We start from the raw sequence: 27,630 nt of genomic DNA, 5'->3' as shown, positions 1-27,630 counted from the left end.
ATATTCTTTCAATTAAATATAATAAAGCCATAAAAAAATAAAGTTTAAGACAATGAAGGAGAATGTTTAGGAAATGCTACAAGCACACAGAATATAGCTCTGGAAACCACAGACAAAACAGAACCCATCAAAATGTTACAAAAAATAAAATTTTAATCCAAACATGAGTGAAACTACCTTTACTATTTAGGAACTACTGACCATTCCTCATACACCACCTGAAAGTATAAAAGATTTTTGGAATACAGGTCTATAACCTTTTTTCAAATCTTTTTTGGGATTAGAAATTTTCCGGATTCCCTGTAATCCCAGCATTTTGGGAGGGTGAGGCAGGCAGATCACCTGAGGTCAGGAGTTTGAGACCAGCCTGGCCAACGTGGTGAAACCCCATCTCTACTAAAAATGCAAAAATCAGCTGGGCGTGGTGGTGCACACCTACAATCCCAGGTACTCGGTAGGCTAAGGCAGGATAATTGCTTGAACCCAGGAGGCAGAGGTTGCAGTGAGACGAGATCATGCCACTGCACTCCAGCCTGGGTGACAGAGCAAGACTCCATCTCAAAAAAAGAAAATTTCCAGATTTTAGAAGGCAATGTGGTATACAAACCATAGCCAAGCTGGGTCTGGACAGTACCTCATATTCAATAACTATTTGTGCAGATAAATGCAAAAATATTTATATCAAGTGGGATAAAAAAAGTCAATAAACAGCTTTGTGTTCAGTTCTGGTCAGTTCTTGCCTCGAATGTGCTTGGAAAAACTGAGTTCCAGAGCTTTCTGGATGTGAAACTGAAGGGATTAAGGACCTCTATTAAACATTCCATGAATTGCTTGAGGAAAAATGGCCAAAAAGTCTGTTTTAACAATTTTGTGTTTCTTAGCATTCTCACTCAGGACAATGAGAAAAGAATGCACATAACAGAGAGATGTGTCCCACCTTTATGTTGCCTCCCACTCCCTCTCTTCCCACCCAAGGCGTCCACCCTCACATACTCAGCTATGTGGGACTGGAAGCCAGAGCAGCCCTGGTACCTCCAGGCCACTGCTCTGCTCTGGAGGGAGCTTTTGACAGAGGCAGTGGGAAGAAGGTACTGCAGTAGTTAAGAGATGGGGTCTTGGGCTGGGTGTGGTTGCTCATGCCTGATAATCCCAGCACTTTGGAAGGCTGAAACATGAGAAGTGTTTGAGCCCAGGAGTTCAAGACCAGCCTGTGCAACATAGTGACACCTCATCTCTACTTAAAAGAAAACAGAAAAAATTAGCCAGGTATGGTGGTGCACACCTGCAGTCCCAGTTACTTGGGAGGCTGAGGCAGAAGGATCGCTTTAGCCTGGGAGGTCAAGGTTGCAGTGAGCTATGCTCATGCCACTGCACTCCAGCCTAGGCAACAGAGAAAGACCACATCTCCTCTAAATAGAGATGGGGTTTGAACTAACCCTATGTCTTCCTCACTATGTGACCTTGAACGTGTTAATTTTCCTTCCCAGGCCTCAGTTTCCCCATCTGTAAAATGAATAGGAAATCTGTGTAACATACAGAATTAGCCCCTTGGGGGACATCCTGAGCTAAGCCATGCATATGCCTGGCATGTAAATAAAAGTTATTTTAATGACTGTTCCTGCAATTACAAGTCTGACTGCCAAAGAAAAGAGATGCTCACAATATATGAACGATATGAGCAGACACTAGGAGTTATGCAGACAAAGCTGGTAACAGAGAAGAAGATGGAGCAGGTGAAAAAGGGAGGCAGAGATGCTAAAGAGGCAGGTGGAGCAAGACAAAGGCACAAAAACAGATGGACACATACATGACAGAGACAGAATACTTGAGAGCAAAAGTGAGAGTGAGAAAGAGACCGAGATGCACATATACAAAAGCATACACAGGGACAGAGACACAGAAAGAACCGGAAATGGAGAGGGGACCAAGAACCAGAGGCACAAGGGAGAGGGAGAGGCAGAGTTCCAGGGTAACTGGCACTATTCTTTCTTCTCTGCAACCACAGGATGGACACGAGCAGCTCACCATGGTGCTCCAGCCACGCTGCCTAGCACAGAGGCTCCAAAAATCCAGGAACACACTTACCTTGATTTCTACAGGATCGTTCTGGTGGAAGTTGATTGGCGCGACCCCAGGCACATAGAAGGTGCTTGTTTCATACATCAGGGAGAAAAGCAGTAAAGACCATGGCAACCAATCCTGCTCAGAAGAGAGGCCAGGGTTGGATTGGGGGGAAGTGAAGAAGATCCTCTGAGGAAGATCAAGTCATACCACCTTAATGTTGCTTTAACTGACCCAGTGTCACCACCCTCTGACCCATGAAGCCTGGAGACCTCGTAAACGTTGTCTCCCAAATGCCCCCAAGACTGCCACAAGACAACAATTCTGCACTTTCAGGAGTAAGCCACAAAGTAATTAACACCTGGGCAAAAGGGAAGACTGTCACACAGGAGCCACGTCTCCCCGCTTCTGGATCAATGTTCTTTTAACCATTTATAGTGTGTAACTCCCAGGATAGCTAGCAGGGAATAAAGCTCCAGGACATTTAATTAATTCCATTTCTCTGTATAGCAACTGGTTCACACTGTCAAAAGCTCCTATGTTACCAAGAGATGTTCCTACAAGTTTCTCCAAAACTGTGCTAGCCTCCGTCACCTCCCACTCTCCTCGCTCAGCTCAGCCACATGGGCCTCCTTGTTGTCCTGACAACAAACCCTTCTGCACCCCTCAGGGCCTTCGTCTTTACTGTGCCTTCTGCTGGAATGCCCTTCCCACAGGCACCTGCATGGCACATCTTTTTTCTTTTTTTTGAGATGGAGTTTTGCTTGTTACCCAGGTTGGAGTGCAATGGCACGATCTCAGGTTACTGCAACCTCTGCCTCACAGGTACAAGTGATTCTCCTGCCTCAGCCTACCAAGTAGCTGGGACTACGGGTGCCCACGACCACACCAGGCTAATTTTTCTATTTTTAGATGAGACGGTGTTTCACCATATTGCCCACGCTGGTCTTCAACTCCTGACCTCAGGTGATCTGCCCACCTCGGCCTCCCAAAGTGCTGGGATTACAAGTGTGAGCTACCACGCCCAATGGCACATCTCCTTCTTATTTCATTCAGGTCTCTCAAATATCACTTCCTCAGAGAAGCCTGCACTGACAATTCTATCTAAAAAACAACCTCAGGGCTCCCATTACCCATTTCTCTAGTCCCTTATCTATTTCTCCTCATGGACTTATCTAATTGACATATACTATATGTATGTGTTTATTTGGGTATTGCATGTCCCTCTACCCTTGAATGTGATCTCTGTGGAAGCAGCACCATGAACAGTGCCTGGCACAGCATGGGGACTCAGGAAACATCTGCATGCAGCATAGGCACCTGGGAATCAAAGGCAAGAAAGGCCCATTGCATCTCTTTCCCTTAATAATAGCGCTTCACCCCTGCAAGGAACTAGAAGAGCTGCCGGATTCTCTTCCTTCTGAGCAGTCTGAACAATGAACTTTTGTCTTCCACACGCCTAAATCACCAACTCAAGTCAGTTTCCGTATCTGACTGCTCTCCCTAACCTTTCACTGCTGTTGCATCTCAGATGCTTATTTCCTCCCACCTGGACATTGGCCATAGTCTCCTGATCACCTGTCTCCACAGCCCTCCCATCCATCAAGTTACACCCCGTCCAACCAACCAAGCAACCAACTGACCAACAAACACACACACACACACACACACACACACACACACACACACACACACTCTCAGATGACTCTCAGTGAAACTGTTTTATAGGAATCAGGATCACTGAGTGAGGGGGCTCACCAAAAATGCAGAATGACCTGTACTTTTACCTGGACTACAAGTTGAGGAAAAAAATGGCTTTACAAGTTTCTGAATTTGTAAAAGGTTCGGAATTCAGTACACTTTTTGCAGACACATAGCTTGGTCAAAGTCTTTTAAGCAATATCTTCATGGAGTTTTTCCTCCGATTTGTTGTGAACGTTTACAGTATCTGCCAGCTGATGTTCATTAGGAAAGCCTGAACCCCACCCATAAACACAGTGCCATGGCTAAGACAGGTGTACTGTATTTGGCAATCAGGAGGCCAGATGAATTAGGAGAGCAGGAAAATCTTTAAAAGAAATGACAAGACTAGTAGATAAATTGCCTCACGGGGCAATTTGGATAGGAAGGATAAGAAGACAGGATTTTTTCCCTCTGTCCTTTTTTTTTAAAAAAAGAACTTTTTATTTTTAAGTAAATTCAGATTTGCAGAACAGTTATACAGAGACTATAGAGGGTTCCCATACATTCTTCACCCAGTTTCCCCTAATGCTAACATCTTGCATAACCATAAGCGAGTAAAGCTTTTTAAAAGCAACTAGCATGAACATTTTTTGAAAAAGCAAATTACAGTAAATAATCCAAACAGCACAATTGGGTATGCCATGAAAAATAAATCTTCCTTCCACTTCAGGTCTCCATGGACAACTGCTATCACCAGTTCCTTGAAAATCTCTCTAGAGACATTCCACGCTGGTATGAAGGGGAGGGTTTCACAGTACAGGTTGGCTTGAATACAAAACCAAATCGATTTTTCTTCTTTCTCTCTGAGTAGTGATGGAAAGCCTACCAACTGCAGGCTGGGCACAGCATCTGCTCTCCTCTGCGTCAGCGGGCCTCCTTCACCTGACCAGGCACCTGAAGATTCTGGCCCTTCCTCATTGGAACCTTCTGCCAACCCTCATATGTCACTGGTTAGAATGCAAGTGCGTCATATGAGAGAAATAAACCTTGCCCTCTTTTTTCCTCTAATTCCCCTCTGTTCCTGAATTCCAGTTAACCAAAATATAAAGAAGGCAAATTCTGTATTGCTGGCAAAAACAGCCACCCAAAAGTTGTTAAAAAAACAAAACAATCCCAGCACTTTGGGAGGCTGAGACGGGCGGATCACGAGGTCAGGAGATTGAGACCATCCTGGCTAACACGGTGAAACCCCGTCTCTACTAAAAAAAAATACAAAAAAACTAAAAAAAAAAAAAAAAATAGCCAGGCGAGGTGGCAGGCGCCTGTAGTCCCAGCTACTCGGGAGGCTGAGGCAGGAGAATGGCGTGAACCCGGGAGGCGGAGCTTGCAGTGAGCTGAGATCCGGCCACTGCACTCCAGCCTGGGCGACAGAGCCAGACTCCGTCTCAAAAAAAAAAAAAACAAAAAAACAAAAACAAAAAAGCCTCAACCTTGAATTTTTGAAAAACAATCCTCACACAAAGATACTATCAACAAACCACACACCAATTTATCTTAGAAGGATCAAGAGATGAAAAATAGCAAAGGATATTTTTGTAATATGCTAGAATCTTTGAATATAATACTTATGTTGGCAACCAAAAGCAATTCAGAAGTTCAACTTAGAACTAATGGCTGTATCCAATGACACTGTCTATTTTAGATATTAAAATGTCACCGTCTTGGTATTTTCACATGGCTATAGGGATTATAAACTGGAACACTACTGCAGGTTTATCTGGCACTCTGTATCCAAAAGTCCCCCAAAAGTACATACTCTTTGACTCTGTAATTCTGCTTCTAGGTATGTTAAGAAAAATATGTCAGGTATGCCAAAATGTATACATGAAAGGGTGTTCGCCAACAGCATTATTTAAAATAGTTCACTACTGGCCGGGCGCGGTAGCTCATGCCCGTAATCCTAGCACTTTGGGAGGCCAAGTGGGGGGCAAATCACCTGAGGTCAGGAGTTCAAGACCAGCCTGGACTACATGGTGAAACCCCATCTCCACTAAAAGAATAAAAATTAGCCAGGTGTGGTGGCACATGCCTGTAATCCCAGCTACTTGGGAGGCTGAGGCAGGAGAATTGCTTGAACTGGGGAGGCGGAAGTTGCAGGGAGCTGTACTCCATCCTGGGCGACAAAGGGAAACTCCATCTCAAAAAAAAAAAAATTTCTCTACTTACAATAGTAAAATGTCAAATGTTAGTGGAATGGATTAAATTATTACATGTCCATTTAAATAGTCATTGAAAGTGATGACATGTTTCTTTTTTCTTTTTTTGAGACAGGGTCTCACTCTGCTGTCCAGGGTGGAGTGCAGCGGTGCAATCACGGTTCATTGCAGCCTTGACCACTTGGGCTCAAGTGTTCCTTCCACCTCAATTTCCCAAGTAGCTGGGACCACAGGCACATGCCACCATGCTCTGCAATTTTTTTTATTTTTTGTAAATACAGCATCTCCCCATATTACCCAGGCTGGTCTCAAACTTCTGGGCTCAAGCAATTCTCCCGCCTCAGCCTCCCACAGTGCTGAGATATAAGTGTGAGTCACTGCACCTGGCCGATACATTTCTTGAGTAGGAATGTTCAAGCTTTAGATTCACATAGTAAAAGCAGGAGCTAGAACATTGTGTGGCAGGATTCCTTTTTTAAAAGTTATCTTTGGAAAAATATTTAGGAGGCAAAATGTCTTAGTGATGAGCTTTTTCCCTTTTTTGTGTATGTATATTTTCTACTTTTCTTAGAGGATTATATAGTATTTATGCCACTTAAATAATAAATGAGGCAAAAGAAAACATCACTGTTCTGAACACTGAGGTGAGAGTAATCCTAGCTTGGCACGGAGGAACATCCACCCACCGCTCCCAGTGTCTCTCCAGCAGCACCTCCCACCTTTTCTTTCTAAGCCTTCAGGGAGATCTAGGACTTGGGACACTGTATAAATGTGTACACACACACACACACACACACACAATGGAATACTCTTCAGCCATAAAAAATAAAATCATGTCTTTTGCAGCAACATGGATGAAACTGGAGACCATTTATCTTACGTGAAACAACTCAGAAACAATGTCAAATACTGCATGTCCTTGCTTGCAAGTGGGAACTAAATAATGTGTACACAGGGACATACAGTGTGGAATAAGAGACACTGGAGGCTCTGAAGGGTAGAGGTGGTGAGGGATGAGAAATTACTTACTGGATACAATGTACATTATTCAGGGAATGGTTACACTAAAAGCCCAGACTTCCCCACTACCCCATCTACCCATGTAACAAAGCTGCATGCACTTGGTACGCCCTAAATTTTATTTCAAAAGAGAAAAGAAATGCAGAATCTCGGGCCCTACCCTAGAACTAGTGAATCAGAACCTGCATTTCAGCAAGTTCCCTGAGTTAAAGTTTAAGCAGCACTGCTCTAGGTAAGCCTAAAGTGCAGTCAGGGTCAAAAACCACTGCTTAGGTAGAAGGGTCTATCCCAGATGATACAAACCTCTCAGAAGGAATGTAGTGGTCTGTATTTCTCTTTGACTAGATTTAAAACTGCATTTTGACAACCAATACTGCGACGGCTGTCATTTGCTAGGGAAAGCACTGAGCCTGGGGTCCCAAAATAAGGCCGGGGTTATACCCTCCCCCCAGCTGTGCAGCACTGGGCAATCAACTTCAACTTCGCTGGGCTGTGTCCTCATTTACTAGGATGGATTCATGTGGTAGAAGTGAAGCTCAAAAAAGAACATGGATTTGAAAACATTTAATAACCAGTAAGCCACAACCCTTATATGTACGTATGATTATCATTCTTTCTTGCTCATCAATAACCTGTGCTCTGAATGTCTCCTCCTAAGAAGCTGGACACCAGACCTTTTTAATCTCATCTGATATGTGATTTGAAACCAGTGCAGGGGATCACAATCTCCTCTGGTTATCAAGCCAATTAAGTCTAAGCAGTTACCGCACTTCTACCTTCTCTTGAAACAGAATCCTCCAGATTTAGTTGAGAGACACCACCCTGGGGAACTCAAGGGCTCTCTGAGAAGCTCAGGTTGCAGAGGAATGAAAAGCAAATCCTGAAAGACTTTAATACACTTTTGTTCCAGTTTCAAACCAATGGAGCAAGTACACACATAAAAAACAAAAACAAAAAGACACAGCAAGAATGCCCTAACAGGAAAACACCACCAAAAAACAACAAGAAGGCAGAGTCACTGAGCACCTAAGTATAAGGCACGGTGATAGACCTGGTTCCTTCTTTCCATTTACTGCTTACCAAATCCCTATGCCCTGCTAGGCACTGACAAACATTGATTTGTGGTATCCTCACAACTACAGGTACCTGGACATTTTGGTCACCATTTTGCAGACGGTATTAATCTGAGACCCAGAGACCCAGAGGTTAAGTAACTTGCCCAAGGTCACCCAGCCAGAACGTGGAGGAACAAGGATGCTCTTTTCAGGCAGGTGAATTGCATTACAAATGAGGAGACTGGAAGATGATGTTCATAACAACGGCAGCTAACATTTATTGGATGCTGATTATGTGCTAAGCACAGTTCTAGGTTCTTTCCATGGAATAATTCAATGAAAACAATCCTATGAGGTGGGGACTCTTGTTCCCATTTCACAGATGAGGAAACTGAGAGTCAGACGGGCTCTCAGGATTGGCATTGAACAGTATTAGGATTAAACAGGATTTAGTCTGGTTGAGCCCAAAGCCCATGTTCAAACCAGTACAGAAATTAGTTCACAGGCCAGGTGCGGTGGCTCACGCCTGCAATCCAAACACTTTGGGAGGCCAAGGCGGGCAGATCACCTGAGGTCAGGAGTTCGAGACCAGCCTGGCTAGCATGGTGAAACCCCATCTCTACTAAAAACACAAACATTAGCTGACTGTGGTAGCAGGCGCCTGTAATTCCAGCTACTCAGGAGTCTGAGGCAGGAGAATCGCTTGAACCCGGGAGGCGGAGGCTGCAGTGAGCCGAGATCGCACCATTACACTCCAGCCTGGGGGACAAGAGCGAGACTTTGTCTTAAAAAAAAGAGAAAAAAGAAATTAGTTTAACTACTTATTGAGCACCTACTGTGTGTCAGGCACTGTGCCAGCCTCACAGCATACATGCCCACAAGGAGCTTTCAGGCAGGTCAGGGGACACAGACGAGCCATCAGCCAACCACAACACTAGGTCCCAGATGCTCTCAGTAGGTTAAGAGGCTAAGATCAATATGTTGGGAATACATGGGAGCAGCAATACACCCAGGCTTGGGGCAGGGAAGGAGTGCAAACCTAAGAACTCAAGTCTACCCTGAAACCCGAAGGGAGGGGAGAGGAAAGAGAGAAGGGTTCCAGAAAGAGCACAACATAGACGCAAAGGCCTGGCGACAACTCTGACTTTTGGGCAGGTAATGTATAGGCTGGCGCTTCTTAAAGTTTAACGTGCATTTAAATAACTTGGTGACCTTGTTAAAATGCAGATTCTGATTCAGAAGGTCTGGGTAGGGCCTGAGACTCTGCATTTCTCACAAGCTACTAGGTGATGACGACACTTTTGGTTCACGGATCATCCTATGAGCAGCAAGTGTTGGGCTCTGTTCTCAGCGCAGGGAGGAGACTCAGGACTTTTAAGCAGAAAAGGAATAAATCATATCTGCAGTTTTAAAGGTTACCCTGGCTTGTGTGTGTGTGTGTGTGTGTGTGAAAGGGGGGCTGTGTGCAGCACATTTCTGCTTTGGAGACATAGTAATATCCAGTCCTAGATTTGACATTTAATAAGGATAAATGAAATAATCTAGCCTGGTGCGGTGGCTCATGCCTATAATCCCAGCACTCTGGGAGGCAGAGGTGGGTGGATTGCTTGAGCCCAGGAGTTTCAGACTAGCTTTGGCAACATGCTGAAATCCCATCTCTACCCAAAATACAAAAAGTTAGCTGGACGTGGTGGCATGTGCCTGTGGCCCCAGCTACTGGGGAGGCTGAGGTGGAAAGGATCACCTCAGTCAGTGAGCCATGATCACACCACTGCACTCCAGCCTGGGTGACAGAGCAAGACTGTGTCTCAAAAAAAAGGAAAAGAAAAGAAAAAAGAGAAATCACTTATAAATTCTTGGTCAAATGTGAAGAGAAGCAGCAGCCAGGTACAGAAGTGGAATGACATGGCATGCAGTGGTGAAACTTGAGCATGTATGGAAATTACCAGGAGGGCTTACTAAAACACCTGGGTCTGGGGCAGGGCCTGAGAATGTGCACTTCTAGCAAGTTCCCAGAAGCTGCTGCTGCTCTTGAAATCACACTTTGAAAACCACTGGTGTACTGGAAAGAGCACAGGCTTTGAGGACTATAAAGACATGAATTCAAATCCCAAACCTACCACTTTCTAGCTGTGTGACTTTGGGTAAATTTTTATAACTCTTTTGAGTCTTGGGTTCTTATCTGTAAATGAGAAAAATACTACTAACCTCATGGTAGGGTGATAGTGGTAAAGATTAAATAAAGTTCATAGAGCACTTGGCACATAGTAGGTGCTTCATAAGGCAGGGTGGCCTTGTTTTGGGTTGTACAAGAAAGCAGAACCAAGGAGGACACTGCAAGGGAGATGCAGCGGGCCCACTCTAAGGGCTCTTCTAACAGGAGAGCTATGCAACCGTCACCGTGAGCTGAGTGACCATGGGAGGAGGTGGCAGAGGAGGTCTCTGCCCTGAGGAACAGGGTGAATCAGAGGTCTCACGACCTCCCTTGAAGCGCAAGAAGTTAACAATTCCCTTGAGAATATTCGACACTGTATCAACCAAAGTAACCTAAAAGTAAAACAAAACAAGGCAAAGTTCCATTCCAAGTTGGGTTTGATGGGGTTAAAAAGACAGTTTTTAGGGCTGGGTGTGGTGGCTCACACCTGTAATCCCAGCACTTTGAGAGGCCAAGGAGGGTGGATCACCTGAGGTCAGGAGTTTGAGACCAGCCTGACCAAGATGGTGAAATCCCGTCTCCACTAAATATACAAAAATTAGCCAGGCATGGTGGCACACGCCTGTAATCCCAACTACTTGGGAGGCTGAGGCAGGAGAATTGCTTGAACCTGGGAGGTGGAGGTTGCAGTGAGCTGAGATCATGCCACTGCACTCCAGTCTGGGCGACGGAGTGAAACTTAATCTCAAAAAAAAAAAAAGTTTTTAAAAAAACTTCAGAGGTCATATAATCCAGGTCAGAGAGGGAAAGTAACAGGCCCATGGTCACACAGCAAGTTATCTGCAAAGTGACATAAGTCCGGCTTCCCCCAAAACTAGCACAGCCAAGTGAACAGAGGTCTGTCACCAGGCTGGGAGCCATGCTTAGGGACAGTTTGAGGTCACGATTAGAGGTGTTCAAGAAGAACTGTATTGCCACAGATGAACTGCTTATTCTTCTCTTCTGACCATCCCTCTCCAATTCTTTTCCTCTGATTGTTCGTCTCCCTTGTCTCTCCCCCAATTCAATGCCTTTCTTTTAACAAACCATTGCAATCAATTTGGTATTTGTCCTTTACTTTGGGGTGATTTTGAAAAGAGGAATAGTTTTTTCGAAAAGACAGACTAGTTTTACTAAACATTAAAATGTAGAGCTACCCAGGCCAGTCATGGTGGCTCACACCAGCAATCCCAGCACTTTGGCAGGAGAATCACTTGAGGACAGACGGGAGTTTGAGAACAACCTGGACAAAGTAGTGAGACCCTGTCTCTACAAAATTATTTAAAAATTAGTTGGGTATGGTGAAGTGGGCTTGCAGACCTAGCTACTTGGGAGGCTGAGGCAGGAGGATTGCTTGAGTTCAGAAGTTTGAGGATGCAGTGAGCTATGATGGTGCCACTGCACTCTAGCGTAGATGACAGAGGGAGACCCTATCTCTTTAAAAAAAAAAAAAATTGTATATATGAGAGAATGCGCGAGCTAGAGAGCTATCCAAAGTGTTTGATACTGGTGGAAAGAACATAAAGACTTACAAGTATAATTAAATAGAAGTACTAGAAGAAAATATGGATATGCTTTTAAATAATCTTCGTGGAAAGTTTCCAAAGAATAAAGCAAAATCCAGAAGGTATAAAGAAAAAGGATACATAAATGCATAAAGAAAGAAAATGAAAAAAAAAATACACCAAAGAGAAAGAAAAAAACAGTTTAGGTAAAAACATTTAACATACTTGATCAAGAACTACTTTCTTCAATATACAAGGACACTCAAAAACCGATAAAGGACAAATAATCCAAAAGAAATATGAATGGGCAGTTAAAAAAAAAGCTCAAATGGCCAAACACAAAAAGATGCTCAGCATCATTCATAATTTAAAAGCTGTAGGTCAAAATAATGACATCTCATTTTTTTGCTTAACAGAGCTATAACGCTTTAAAAAGTATGATTAGCCTAGATGTAGGTAAACTGGTACAGTCTTTAGGGAGGGTTATTTAGCGATACATACTTAAATAGAAGGTAGAACTGTTACTGAAGGACTGCCAACATAAACTATTATGCAGGAAAAAAAAAAGAGGCACAGCAGGTTTATGTAGTTTATGTATAGCCTTTTTTCACTTGTCTAAATAAATTTTTTAAAAACCATGTACTAAGGCCAGGTGAAGACATCACAAGAAAAGGAAAAGGAAACTACAGACAACTATCCTGTGTGTTCAAGATGATGATGAACAGATGAAAAAATTCTTTTTTTTTTGAGACGGAGTCTTGCTCTGTCGCCCAGGCTGGAGTGCAGTGGCCGGATCTCAGCTCACTGCAAGCTCCGCCTCCCGGGTTTACGCCATTCTCCTGCCTCAGCCTCCCGAGTAGCTGGGACTACAGGCGCCCGCCACCTCGCCCGGCTAGTTTTTTGTATTTTTTAGTAGAGACGGGGTTTCGTCGTGTTAACCAGGATGGTCTCTATCTCCTGACCTCGTGATCCGCCCATCTCGGCCTCCCAAAGTTCTGGGATTACAGACATGAGCCACCGCGCCTGGCCTTTTTTTTTTTTTTGAGATAGAGTCTCACTCTGTCACCCAGGCTGAAGTGCAGTGGCACAATCTTGGCTCACTGCAAGCTCCGCCTCCCGGGTTTATGCCATTCTCCTGCCTCAGCCTCCCGAGTAGTTTGGACTACAGGCGCCCGCCACCACGCCCAGCTAATTTTTTTTGTATTTTTAGTAGAGATGGGGTTTCATCGTGTTAGCCAGGATGGTTTCGATCTCCTGACCTCATGATCCACCCACCTCAGCCTCCCAAAGTGCTGGGATTACAGGTGTGAGCCGCTGCACCGGGCCTGAAAAAATTCTTAACAAAATATTAGAAAATTGAATCTACGGGCCGGGCGCGGTGGCTCAAGCCTGTAATCCCAGCACTTTGGGAGGCCGAGACGGGCTGATCACGAGGTCAGGAGATCGAGACCATCCTGGCTAACACGGTGAAACCCCGTCTCTACTAAAAATACAAAAACTAGCCGGGCGAGGTGGCGGGCGCCTGTAGTCCCAGCTACTCCGGGGGAGGCTAAGGCAGGAGAATGGCGTAAACCCGGGAGGCGGAGCTTGCAGTGAGCTGAGATCCGGCCACTGCACTCCAGTCCGGGCGACAGAGCGAGACTCCGCCTCAAAAAAAAAAAAAAAAGAAAGAAAATTGAATCTACGTTTATACATCACGACCAAGTGGTGTTTATCCTAAGTTGGCTTAATATTTGAAAATCAATTAATATACCAGATAAACAGAACAAAGGACAAAAACCATATGATCATCATAATGGATGCAAAAAAAGCCGTTGACAAAATCCAACATATTCATCATTAAAACTCTCAACAAATTAGGACTAGAAGGGAACTTCCTCAATCAGATAAAGGGTAGCTATGAAAAATCCACAGCCAACATCACACTCAGTAGTGAAAAACTGAATTATTTCCCCTAAGATCAGGAACAAGGCAAGGATGCTGACTCTTGTCATTTCCATTCAACGCTATACTATAAGCCACTGCACTAAAGCAAATACATTAATAATTAAGGGCATCCCTGAAGAAGCATACGGGAAAAAATTAAAAGAAATAAGCAAAAAGTGCTTTTAGTTACGGATCACATGATTGTGTATCTAGAAAATCCTAAGGAATACACAAAACAACTACTAGAACTAATAAACAAGTTGAGCAAGATCAGACTACAAGATCAATATAGAAAAATTAATTGTATTTCCACATACTAGCCAACAACAATCCAAAACTAAAACTTAAAAAAAAAAAAAAAAAGCTGCACTTAGTATAAAAAGAATAAAATATTTGGGAATATATATTTTTAAAAGGACTTGTATATTGAAAATTCTGAAATTGCTGAGAAATGAACGAAGATAATTGGGGAGATATTCCATGTTCACGGACTAGAAGACTCAATATTGTCAGCATGTCAGTTCTCCCCAAATTTATCTACAGATTCACCGCAATCCTTATCAAAATTCCAGCAGGTTTTTCTGTAGAAACTCACAAGCTGATTCTAACATTTATATGGAAATACAAAGGATCCAGAACATCTAAAACAACCTTAAAAACATAATTGGAGGACTTATACTACATAATTTCTAAACATATTATAAAGTTACAATATCAAGACAGTGTGGCAAGAATATGCATAAAGATCAGTGGAACATAAAAGTCTAGAAATAAATCTTTACATTTATAGTAAACTGATTTTCAACAAAGCTGACAAGGCAAATTCAATAGAGAAACAATAAGTCTTTGCAAAACATAGTGCTTGGACCACTGGGTAGCCATATGCACATGGAACCTCAGAAAATACACACAAAAATTAAGTTAAAATGTATCACAGAACTAAACAAAAAAGCTACAACTAAAAAACCTCTAGATGGAATAATAAGAAATCGTTGTGATCTTGGGTTAGGCAAAGATGTCTTAGATACAACACCAAAACCAGAATCCATTAAAAAAATTTAAATTAAATTTCATAAAAAATTAAAAACTTTTACACTTCCAAAGATACCACTAAGAAAATGGAAAGATGGGCCACAGACTAGGGGAAAATTCTCTGCAAATCATGTATCTGATAAGGAACTTATATCCAGAGTATACAAAGAAGACTTAAAACTTAATAAGAAAATGACAATCCAATTTAAAAATGGACAAGAGATTTGTACAGAAATTCACCGAAGAAGATATATGAATGACTAATAAGCATAAAAGATATGTAATATCATTTGTCAATAGGGAAATGCAAACCAAAATCACAGTGAGGTACCACCACACACCCACGAGAATCTGCCTGCCTCGGCCTCCCAAAGTTCTGGGATTACAGGCATGAGCCACCGCGCCCAGCCCTAATTTTTGTATTTTTAATAGAGACTGGGTATCACCATGTTGCCCAGGATGGTCTTGAACTCCTGGGCTCAAGCGATCCACCTGCCTCAGCTTCCAAAAGTGCTGAGATTACAATCATGAGCCACCACACCTAGCCAAATAAACCTCTTTTCTTTATAAATTACTCAGCCTCGGGTATTCCTTTATGAGCAACACAGTCTCCCAAAGTGCTGTGATTACAGGTGTGAGCCACTGCGCCTGATCTATTTTGTAGCTTTTTAAAGATTGACAAATAAAAATTGAGTATATTTATGGTAGGCACACAACATAATGTTTTGATACTTTTATAGCTTTTTAATACATTTTTCCACGTACATGGATCACTCTTACTCAAAATAAATACATTTATGGGCACAGTAGCTCACGACTGTAATCCCAGCACTTTGTGAGGCTGAGGCAGGTGGATCGCTTCAGCCCAGAAGTTTGAGACCAGCCTGAGCAAAACCTCATCTCTACAAAGAATACAAAAAATTAATGAGGAATGGTGGCGCTTGCCTATAGTCACAGCTACTCCGGAGGTGGAGGTGGGAGATCACTTGAGCCTGGGAGGTGGAGGTTGGAGTGAGGAGAAATCACACCACTGCCTTCCAGCTTGAGCAGGAGTGTGATCTTGTCTCAAAAAAATAAAATAAATAAAATGAAATAAACACATTTAGGCTGGGCATAGTAGCTAACGTCTATAATTATGTGGGAGGATTACCTGAGCCCAGGAGTCCGATGGCTGCAGTTAGAGTGAGCTATGATTCCACCACTGCATTCCAACTTGGGTGACAGGGTGAGACCCTGTCTCTAAAAAAATTAAAAAATTAAAAATAAAGACAAATACTCATTTATATTTTAAGAAGCGAAGGAAATGGGTTGCCTCTGAAAATACCAGGATGAGTTCCACAGAAGATGTGCAGAAAGTGGGCTGCAGAGGGGGTTCTGGCACCAGGTTTGTGGGTAAGCAGACAGATTAGCAATTTTTAATCTTGGGGAGGGTGTCACAAATCCCTCTGAGAAATTTACAAAGCTACAGATACTGCTCTCAAAAAAATATTCCAATACACAGAGAATCAAGGACTAGAAGTTCATGGGTCTCTGGTAAAAACCCCTGGATACTGTTCCAACTTTTTGTGATTCTATGACTTCATCACCTTCTATACTCCTGATAGCCTGATAAGACAATGTTTGGTCTGCTGTTCTTTTCTGTAAGGAAGTAGCAAAGTACCTGCTTCTTATGAAATTCCTTTAAATCTTTTAATTTTTTTTTTTTTTTTTTTTGAGACGGAGTGTCGCTCTGTCACCCAGGCTGGAGTGCAGTGGCCGGATCTCAGCTCACTGCAAGCTCCGCCTCCCGGGTTTAAGCCATTCTCCTGTCTCAGTCTCCCGAGTAGCTGGGACTACAGGCGCCCGGCACCTCGCCCAGCTAGTTTTTTGTATTTTTTAGTAGAGACGGGGTTTCACCGTGTTAGCCACGATGGTCTCGATCTCCTGACTTCGTGATCCGCCGGTCTCGGCCTCCCAAAGTGCTGGGATTACAGGCTTGAGCCAACGTGCCCGGCCTTAATTTTTAATTGATCGCCTCATTAACTCCCATGTGAGGTTCAGTCTCAAAAGTCAATTAAATATTTAGTAAATCATCTTCTGCGTGTTCAGAGCCATGCGAGGAGTCCTAAGAGATGTGAGCCAGCCCATTCAACGTCATTTTGCTTTTGCTACTTGGTTTGCAAGTCATGAGACCGCAAAGGCAGCATATCAAGCAATAAGGTGATGGCAATCTAGAAGCCTTTTGTGCTGTAATCTAACACGCCATCACTGGCAAAGATACAGGTGACCTGGAATGTTATAAAGCTCAAGAGAACCAAGAATCAAGGTCTTTCCCTCCCTATCTGTTTTATTCTTGGGGGTGGGGCGGGTTGGGCACTCAGAAATATCTCCCCCAAACAGCTGTCTAATGAAGGGCTGCTAGGACTCAAAAGTACCCCAAACTACTTCAGATTCACCTCACCCAGTTTGAAAGGTATGAACAACTAACATTTTCCAAAGAAAACAGGAAGTTTCCCTGAGAACTAAAAATTATTTCATTCACTCGCATTTCTCTGTAACCAGAAGTTAACCTTTTCTGGAGCCCTCTGCCTTGCAATCTCCTTTCCCATAAATAGCATCAACTAGCAGCAATACATCTGGTCAATCTGAACAGCCTTTCTGGTTCCTGTTCCATGCCTTTCCTACCGCAAAAGCAGCATTTTCCTTAAAAATAGACTAGATTCTTTTACTTTCTAAAAGACAGTCACTTTTTTTCTTTTCTGAGACAGAGTCTAACTCTGTTGCCCAGGCTGGAGTGCAGTGGTACGATCTTGGCTCACTGCAACTTCCACCTCCTGGGTTCAAGTGACTCTCCTACCTCAGCATCCTGAGTAGCTGGGATGACAGGTGCCTGCCACCAGACCCAGCAAATTTTTTGTATTTTTGTAGAGATGGGGTTTCGCCATGTTGGCCAGGCTGGTCTTGAGCTCCTGACCTCAAGTGACCCACCCCGCACTCGGCATTTCCCAAAGTGCTGGGATTACAGGTGTGAGCCACTGTGCCTGGCGACAGTCACCATTTTGAGACCATGTCAGTAACTGCTCCCTCAGATTAAGCAATAATAATAATAATAATAATAAAAAGACAGAAAAAGGAAAAAGAGAGAAAAAAAAGAAACAGGCTTTGGGCACAGTTTGCCAACAGTTAACTGAAGTCAATTACCCAGTCAGTTAAAGTGTACCAAGAATCCAACCGCATGTGAATGAAGGCTAATGACAGCTAGAGACTACTTACTAAGCAGGCCCAGGGAACTAAAGAACTCACAGAGCAAGAAAAAACAAACAAACAAACAAAAAACAAATTAGCCACAGGAAACTGAAAATGTAGCCTTTATTTCAGAGCCTACAGAAACAGAGTAGCTGTTGAACAGAGACACATGAAAGACTCAAAGCTGTAATTTGCAGGTAGGAAAAACCTACAGCAGGCTGTGGAAGTCCAGGTGAAACTAACAACCACCCTCACAAAGCAAGAGGCAACCAGACTTCAACCTTGACACCAGAAAGTGCAGAAGCGTACAGCTCTCCTGTCTCCACCTCGGGTATTTATAAAAGAACTCTCAGCTAGCCCAAGCAGCAGGCTTAGATAGCTCACCTCAGGAAGACTTCAAACCTTGGAGTAAAGTTACAGAGCGTCCTCTTTGTGCTAGCACTTTCATCTCATAGTTCATTTAATCATCACAACAACCCCTTGAGAATATCATCCTTGTTTCAAAAATGAGAAGATTAAAAAGTTCTGGAGACGGATGGTGCTAACAGCTGTATACGTGTCAATGTACTTAATGCCACTGAACTGCACACTTAAAAACGCTTAAAGTGGGCCAGTCATGGTGGCTCATGCCTGTAATCCCAGCACTTTGGGAGGCGGAGGCAGGTGGATCACCCAGGTCAGGAGTTCGAGACCAGCCTGGCCAACATGGTGAAACCCTCTCTCTACAAAAAATACAAAAATTAGCCAGGCGTGGTGGCACACGCCTGTAATCCCAGCTACTTGGGAGGCTGAGGCAAGAGAATTGCTCAAACCCAGGAGACGGAGGTTGCAGTGAGCTGAGATCGTACCATTGCACTCCAGCCTGGGCAACAGAGTGAGACTCTGTCTCAAAAAAAAAAAAAAAAAAAGAAGCTTAAAGTGGTAGATTTTGTTATTACCAAAATAAAAAATTTTTAATATAAGGTAATTGAGGCTTAAAAGGGCAAACAGTTTTCTCAAAATCATATAACCAACTAGTCCAAAGTCACAAAAGTAATCAGTGTCAGAGCTGGGAGGCTAGCCCATATTCTCAGACCAAGCATAAGACCAGGATTTCAAACCCTGGGAGGTCTGTCGGTCTAATGCATCAGGCATAGGTGAGAAACCATGTTAGGAAGGGAGAGAAGGAAGCAATGAAAAGGAATGAGATGGAACTGAGACGTCCTGGGTGTCCCCATCCATGCCCCATTTGGGAAACTCCAGTGTCAGCAAACGGTTCAGGGATCAAAGCAGGCTTGGAGGTGGTAGATGGCTCCTATTATTCATCTGTGGCCAGATGGCTGTCCTCATCCTGGGTTCTTCCCACCTTCTTGCCAGTGCCCAGAGATCAAAACTCAACCTTCTCCAACATTCTGTGACCTGCTTCTTTAATGCCAAGATCAAAGAGAGACGTTTGTCCAAGTTGTAAAACAGAAACCAAGAGGCAACTTAATGGGATCCCAACCTCCTCTGTACTTCCTGATGGGGGTTAACGGCATTCCTTTAAAGGGACCCCTCAGAGAAACACATTTAACCAAGGCCCGATGTCAGCACCTCGGTTCCAAGGACACAGTAGCTCCTGCAGAACATGAGCCAGGTGGGGAAACCTGGGTGATAAGACAGACAGCACAACCAACACAATAGCTTGGAAAGATCACAGGGACCATCATCATGGAAAAAACTAGATAAGTCTGATTTTATAGGCATATTAGCAAAACTCACCTTAAATGCAAGTATTCCAAACTACAAAATTTTTAACTTGGAATTTGGAAATCATCAAGTCCAAACCTTAATTTCACACACGTCATATGTGGAAAACAGACTAACAAAGCCAAAGTCATTTGCCCCAGGCCACACAATGCATCAGTGGCAGCGCTGGGACCAAGCCCAGGCTGCTGGCTCCTGCTCCAGTGTTCCTTCTTCAGTCAGCTCATGTCCTCCTGTACACAGGGTCCACAGGAGACAGCCACTTCCTGCACACAAGACTGATGGCACAGCTCAGGCTCCTGGCCTTCTGTTCCAGGACTCTATCATCCAACCTGATTAGCACCACATTCCACCATTAAAAACAGCTTCAGCCTGGCACAGTGACTCACGCCTGTAATCCCAGCACTTTCGGAGGTCAAGACGGGAGGATTGCTTGAGGCCAGGAGATGTTGCAAGGCTAGCCTGGGCAACATAGCAAGACCCTGTCTCTAGGAAAAATAAAATTTAAAAATTAGCTGGATGTGGTGAGTGCCTGTAGTCCCAGCTACTTAGGAGGCTAAGGCAAGATGATCGCCTGAGCCCAGGAGGCGGAGACTGCAGTGAACTATGATTGTGCCACTGCACTCCGGCCTGGATGACAGAGTGAGATCCTGTCTCAAATAATAATAAAAAACAAACAAAACCAGTTTCTGGGCCTTTGACTGGGGCTGGAGGGACTACTGGCATTGGCTCCATTAGCATAAAGGAATCTTGATGTCATTCATTCCATTCCTCTGTTTCTGGACTGGATCAAACCCAAGTAACCGCAAAACAGTGTGAACTGATGCACCAATTACACCCCTATACGCCCAAGGAAACTGAACGTTATGTTCACACAAGAACTTACACCTGAATGTTCACAGCAGCATTATACCTAACGGCCAAAGAGTGAAAACAATCCCAATGTCCATCAACTGATGAATGATAAACAAGCTGTGGTACATCCATACAAGGGAAGATTCAGCCATAAAAAGGGATGCGGCACTACTGATACATGATACAACATGAACAAACTTTGAAAACATTATGCTAAGAAGCCAGACACAAAAGATCACATATTATATAATTATCTTTGTATGAAATGTCCATAATAGGCAAATCCATAGGGACAGAAGGTAAATTAGTAGTTGCCTAGGGCTGTGGGGAGGGAAGAGTAGGGAGTGACTCTCTTTTGGGGGTGATGAAATGTTCTGAATTACACAATGGTGATAACCATCACATTTAGTGTATGCACAACCTATGAAAACACTAAAACCCACTAAATTATATACTTTAAAGGGGTGAATTTTATGGCATATGAATTATATCCATAACAAAGATTATAATAAAAACCAAAACAGTATGAACAATGATGTGAGAGAAGTACAGAGTTTTATTCTCCAAACTGAAGTTTCTAGACTCCTGAGACATCTAGAAATGTACTCAACGGACATTTCCCAAGTTCCAGTGAAATAATATTCCCAACAACCATTTTCCATAAAGAGCGAGACATGAGTCCACCTCTCAATTCAGACCTAGCTAGATCAACACTGTATCCTGCAACTTCACAGAGTAGTCTAAATCTAAGGATGGAAGAAGACAGGAAAATCAAAGAGAACTTCAGTTTATACCAGCTATCTTTTATGGAGGGAGAAGTCTTGCCCTGCAGGTTCAGGAAACATCCTCTATACTAACATCATTCTGGGAGATGGCAGCCCAATGCTTGGGGAAGAAGAGCCATTCACTAAGGAGAGAAAGGGAAAGGCTCATAGGCCGCTGCACTTGCGCCCACAACCCTAACTTTCAAAACAAAGGACAAACCAAAAACCCAGCTGTTCCCACAGCCACTGAATCCACTAGTTCAGTTCCTCTTTGGCTGTATGACTCACCTCAGAGACCCATACACTCCCAAGTAGATCTACCGCACCCCTCACCCCCTACCAACGGTTATGAAATGAGGGTGTGTATGAGGGAGTGGGGACTATTCTGACTTCCGTGTAATGAAGTGCTGACACAGATCAAACTCAACCCTGTGACTCCACTTTGCCCCTTATTCACATACCCCCGTAATAAATTTGCTTCCACACCTTTTCACTATTGCCCCAGATATGAAGTTTCTCCATATGCACCCTTTAAACTGGCCTCTGCGGGTCACTGCATACATTACATATTCAGTTTCTTTAAATCAGTTACTGTTTTCAGTACAGTACTCCTGGGTGGCACAACAAACGCTAAATCACCGTACTTTCAGGGTTTTGTTGTTGGTGGTGTTTTTTGTTTTGTTTTGTTTTTGTGAGACAGGGTCTCACTCTTGTCGCCCAGGCTGGAGTGCAGTGACACGATCTTGGCTCACTGTAGCCTCCACCTCCTGAGTTCAAGCGATTCTCGTGCCTCAGCCTCCCGAGTAGCTGGGATTACAGGTGCGTGCCACCACACCCGGCTAATTTTTGTATTTTAGTAGACAGGGTTTCGCCATGTCGGCCAGGCTGGTGTCGAACTCCTGGCCTCAAGTGATTCGCCTGCTTCAGCCTCCCAAAGTGCTGAGATTACAGGCATGAGCCACTGCTCCCGGCCTGTTGTCGTTTCTTAAGACAGGGTCTTGCTCTGTTGCCAAAGCTGGAGTGCAGTGCTGTAATCAGGGCTCACTGTATCCTTGGTACTGACCTCCCAGGTTCAAGTGATCCTCCCACCTCAGCCCCCGAAGTAGCTAGTACTACAGGTGCACACCACCAAGCCCAGCTAATTTTTTCCTTTTGTATTTTTTTTTGTTTTGTAGAGATAGGGTTTTGCCATGTTGTCCAAGCTGGTCTCAAACTCCTGAGCTCAAGCGATCTCCCGGTCTTGGTCTCCCAGAATTATGGGATTACAGGTTGAGTCACTGTGCTGGGCAAAATCTCCGTCCTTTCCACTGTGCTTAGACTAAAATCCAAACTCCTTTCCACAGCCTCTGTGCCAACTGAGAACAAGCTGGCTCCCTTCAAGTACTGTCCTCAAGGGGATGGGAAGGGGAAGCAGCCTAATACAACACTCTATTTCAAAATGCAATCGACCGTCAACAAAATGTAGACTGCAGTCCATCCCAATTCCAGGCATGCTTCTCAAAACAGTTGCTCTTGCTTCCCTCCAGTTTCATCTTGTATCATTCTCTCCTACCCTAACCCTCACCATGCTTCGGCTCCTCCAGCCTTCTGTGTGTTCCTCAAAAACACCGAGCTCCCTCCCATCTCGGCCCCTTACACTTGCCATTTCCTTTGCTTGGAACATTCTTTGAATGGCTGGTTCCTTCTTGTTAATTATGTTTCAGCTCAAGTCACCTCCTCTGAGAAGACTTCTTTCTGGCCACTCAATCCAAAGTAGCTGTGTCATCCAGTCACCCCAATCACTATCACTTAATTTTGCTGTCCTCACGGCATTTACTGATGATGTTATTTTGTTCATGTATTTACTTGTTCACTGCCTGTCTCCTCAAATTAGAAAGGCTCCACAAGTGTAGGGACCTTGACCCTCGAATTCACAACTATACCCCTAGTTCATGGAACAGAATCAGTACTCAAATATTTGTTGACTAAATAGATGTGTACCACATATATGTATGGCTAACTTATAACCTCTTAAAAATCTCTGACCAAGGAAGGGATTTCCCAGTGCAGTGCTGTAAATACTACTTTATTCACTTTATTCAATGTTTTCCTTATAGCAAGAGAGGGTGTGATTTCCTGTTAAGTTCTCACACCATCTTTGTTCTGAATGTGCACCAGAATATATATATATATACATATATATATACAAGTTTCAATATACTACTTTGAGGATTTGCTCCATTCATGGTTCAGCCTGAAGTCTGAAACCACAGAAACCAGGTAAGGTCATGAAATCTTTTTACGTGACCTCTGAAGTTCTAAATAAGGAATCCCTCATTAAACAAAAGATAAGTTCTCAGTCAGCTAAGAGAAGGAGGGAAAACTGCTACCAGTCAATAATATATCCCTGTTTGGAGAAAACCAACACCAAATTATTTAAGCCAGAATCTTCCTTTGCTAAAATCAAATGTCATTTCCTTTTCTCTGAGCCTTCCTTGTCATTCACTCCCAGGATGAAATTATCTGCTGACGAAACAGTATGCAGGAAGATCCAGAAAATCATTCTGAACTAAGTGACTTCAATTTTAGTTTTGGTCTCTTGACGAGCAGAATTTGAACTAAACTTTTGGAAGAAGGGCCAGTCCTTCAAAGATTTACTTCCAGGGTTCTGCATCAGGAGCCCGCAAGCTCTGACCCAACTTCCAAGTATGGCTCTTTTACCTCCACCCTCATCCACACAGACTTCATCCCAACATATAGCTTCATCATAATGAGCCTTCATCCCTAACGAGCTGTGTGGCCATGTTGGGGAATGGGAAGGACACCAGTGAGGTGGTGCTATTAGTGTTTTCCAAACGTAGTTCACAGACCACCTCCACCATAATCACTGGAGTGCTTACAAAAGGGCAGATTCCTGGGCATCACCTGGCCCTATGGAATTAGAATCTTTGGGAGTGGGGCTGCTCAAGAAACTGCATTTTTAGCACGCCTCCTGCTGCACACCCCGAGATTCTTTCGCACAGTAAAGTTTGAGAACCAACAGGGTAAAAGGTCCCTATGAGAGGGGCAGGGAGTTGACTGAGGGAAGACAGGAAGCGTAGGGAAGCGTCTAGGGATGAAAGATGGGGGTGGGGTAGGTGAGGGCAAGCTCTGGGGTAGCGGCAGTCAAAAGGAGTGCGCGATGGGGACAGCTATGAGTGTAAGTGAGGACAGGGCTCTGAAAAGGATCTGAGGCAGCGCTTGGGCTGGGAGGGTGGTCAGAGGGAGGTCACATCCGCGGACTGGTTAGGATGGTGGTGAGGCGGGGAGAGCAGGGTCTGGACGTGACGGGGAGGAGCAAGGATGAGAATAACAGGGGCGGGGGTCTTCAGAGGGGTCAGGACTGGGAGGTGAAAACTGGAAAATGGGGCTCACAGTGGGCGGAGACCAAAAGTAGAATGGGAACCGGCGAAGGTAGCAGCCAAAGTCTCTCTCCGAAACGGCGCCTCCCCCAAAACTTGGGGCCTTGACAAGGCTGAGTGCAGGGGCAGGGCCGGGGAGGTGGATCTCGGGGGAGACCAACCCAGTCAGAGGCAGCCCTCAGGCCTGAGTCAGGGGTCCCGGAGGTGGCTCAGGGTCAGGCATGGGGTGCTGGAAGATCCTGGGATACCCCGGAGGGCCCCGCTCCAGCTCCCGTTCCCGGAGTCTCCTTCACTCACCATCGCCGTCGCCATCTTGGATCCACGTGTCGCCGTAATGACGTCAGCGGAAGTGGTGCTTCCAGGTTACGGAGTTTAACTCCGCAAGGTGGTCGCCTAGCTTCAACCGCTCCTGTAGTAGCGGTCAGCACAGGGTAAAAGGAGTCTTAGCTCCTGCTCGACAGTCTGGTCTGGGAAAGTAAGGTCACTGATTAGTTGAAGAGAGAGAACGGTGTAACTATGGAAGCCATATTAGCTCCTGGCAGAAACTGAGCCGCCCCTATCCCCGCTGCATTGTGGGTAATGGGGGTGTGTGAAAATGCGCTCGTGCTCTCAGCGCCGTCTTTACTACTGGCAGGAAGACCCATTGCCAGGGCTACCTGAGACCTTGATTTGAGGGAGAGGGTGGGCACTCGGGCTCCAAGGGCAGTCAGACTCCAAGAACAATTTGTAATGATATATTTAATTATTTGTTTGACTGTCCTATATCCTCTTTAGTAGACTGTAATCCCTATGAGGATAGACCCTGTTTGTTTGTTTGCTTTTTGTTTTAACCTTGCTCTGCCTCATTCCCATCTGTAAAATGGGAAAGGGGTTCATCATAGGCTTGTGATGAGGATTCAGTGACACGATATTACATAGGATGTATTCAATAAATAATTGTCAGTATATGTTTATTATACTCCTTTGGGCTTGTGGTAGGTGCCCAATACATTATTTTTTAAGTGAAGGAGTGAAAACCAGCGTATTCAGTGGAGGGAGATATCTCTGAATGTGGACGTCATGCACCAGCTTAGTATGTAACTCCAGATAAGTCACGCAATCTTCCTAAGCCTCAGTTTCCAAATCTGTAAAAAAGAGACTCAAAGAATCATGGTATTAAGGTTAGGAAAGAACTCAAAGTTCATTTGGCCCATGATATCACTTTAAACTGAATACAGTGCTATCTTAGACTGTTTTAAAAAGCTATTAAAAGAATAATAATGATTAATAATAATCATCAGCACTTGCTGAGCATTTGGTGTGTGCTGCAGCACTTAGCATTGTGCTAAAACAGTTCATAAGACTCTTTTTATCTAATTCTAGAGGGCAAGGGACAGTTGAATTCTGATCCCCACCTGTGGGCACCACTGTGGTGGATTCTCTGCAGATAGCTGCCGTCTGGTTCTGTCCATCCTTGCATGATGAGCATACGGTTCCCTTCTCAAGAGATAGACTCTGTTTTACCTCCTGTTGAATCTGACTGGTCATGTCGGTTGCTTTGACTAATAGGATGTGTTACAAGTGATTCTGCCAGTACTGAGCCTAGGCCTTAAGAGGATTGAAAACGCCTGATTCTACCTTCTTAGTTATAAAGAAGTGTAGCTACTCTGCTGGAAAGGCACCTGGAGAGAGAGGGAAGCCCAGCCAACTCCTCAAGACATCCTAGAAACTCCAGCTGAGCACTGTAATAAGTAGTTGAAGTCATCTTGGACATTCCAACCCCCACTGAGCTACTAGCTGAATGCAGCTACATGAATAACCTCATGAACCCCATGTGGACCAAAAGAACTGCCCAGCTGAGCCCAGCTGTTTTAGAGTGGGGTGGTTTATTATAGATGGTTTCAGGAATAGATCATTGAAACACACACCCGTTAACTCTTGTGATCTGCACAACCATCCCGAAGATTGGAAGACTGGCTATTAACCCTAAGGAGGAGGAAGCTTGAGAGACTAGAAGGAATTTGCTGCAGTCTCATATGTTCCAAACTTGGAACCAGTTTTTCTAGAGCTTCGATCCTGAGTGTTTCCCACCATTTCTAGCTGCCTGAAGAAGAATAACTGATAAGGAGCAAAGCTCCATAAATGGCTTATTATTTTTGAGTATTTCCATTTTTTTCCTCTCATGCTTTGTATTTTCCCCTAAAGGGCTTTCACATCCCAATCTCTTTTGGTGACATAAGCCAGAATCCTAGAACTAGACTGCCTGGGTTCAGAGCCCATCTCTACCACTCATTAGCTCCATAACATAGGCAAGTTTCTTTTTTTTTCCAAAAAAATATTTTTTTTTGAGATGGAGTCTCACTCTGTTGCCCAGGCCGGAGTGCAGTGGTGTAATCTCAGCTCACTGCAACCTCTGACTCCCGGATTCAAACAATTATCTTGCTTCAGCCTCCTGAGTAGCTGGGATTACAGGTGCATGCCACCAAGCCCAGCTGAGTTTTTGTGTTTTCAGTAGAGATGGGGTTTCACCGTGTTGGCCAGGTTGGTCTAGAACTCCTGACCTCAAGTGATCTGCCTGCCTTAGCCTCCCAAAGGGCTGGGATTACAGGTGTGAGCCACTGAACCTAGCCTAAATTTTTTTCATTGTTGTAAAATATATGTAACAAAATATTGACTATTTTAATCATTTTTAAGTGTACAATTCAGTGACATCAACTACATTCACAATGTTGCCAGTCATTACCATCCTCCATCTCCAGAACATTTTCATTATCCCTGAAAATGACTATCCATATGCAAAAGAATGAAATTGGACCTTTATCTCACACTATATACAAAAATCAATTCAAAATGGATTACAGACTTATAGGGCCAGAAACTGTAAAGCTACTAGAAGAAGACATAGGGAAACTTGACATTGGCTTGGGCAACGATTTTTTGGATATGTCACCAAAAGCACAGGAAACAAAAGCAAAAATAGGTGAGATTGCATCAGACTAAAAAGCTCTGC

General features: G+C 44.0%; 1 protein-coding gene across 5 annotated transcripts in view; it reads right to left on the bottom strand.

Annotated features, from left to right (window-relative positions):
- Positions 1-25,281, bottom strand: part of TM9SF4 (transmembrane 9 superfamily member 4) — a 57,519-nt gene extending 32,238 nt beyond the window's left edge. The window contains exons 1-2 of one of the 5 annotated variants that reach the window (XM_023220404.2): positions 24,939-25,281; positions 2,086-2,199 (exon numbers count right to left, since the gene is read on the bottom strand). In XM_023220404.2, the coding sequence (XP_023076172.1) occupies positions 2,086-2,199; positions 24,939-24,953 (129 nt within the window). In that variant the 5' untranslated portion in view covers positions 24,954-25,281. Of the gene's footprint in view, positions 1-2,085; positions 2,200-24,654 lie in introns of all 5 variants that reach the window. The other 4 variants (XM_023220407.1, XM_023220405.2, XM_023220408.1 and 1 more) reach the window with 4 other exon arrangements.
- Between the last annotated feature and the right edge of the window lie 2,349 nt (positions 25,282-27,630).

Source organism: Piliocolobus tephrosceles, chromosome 20 (assembly GCF_002776525.5).
Source record: "Piliocolobus tephrosceles isolate RC106 chromosome 20, ASM277652v3, whole genome shotgun sequence".
NCBI lineage: Eukaryota > Metazoa > Chordata > Mammalia > Primates > Cercopithecidae > Piliocolobus > Piliocolobus tephrosceles.
This window is presented reverse-complemented; position numbering and strand designations above follow the sequence as displayed.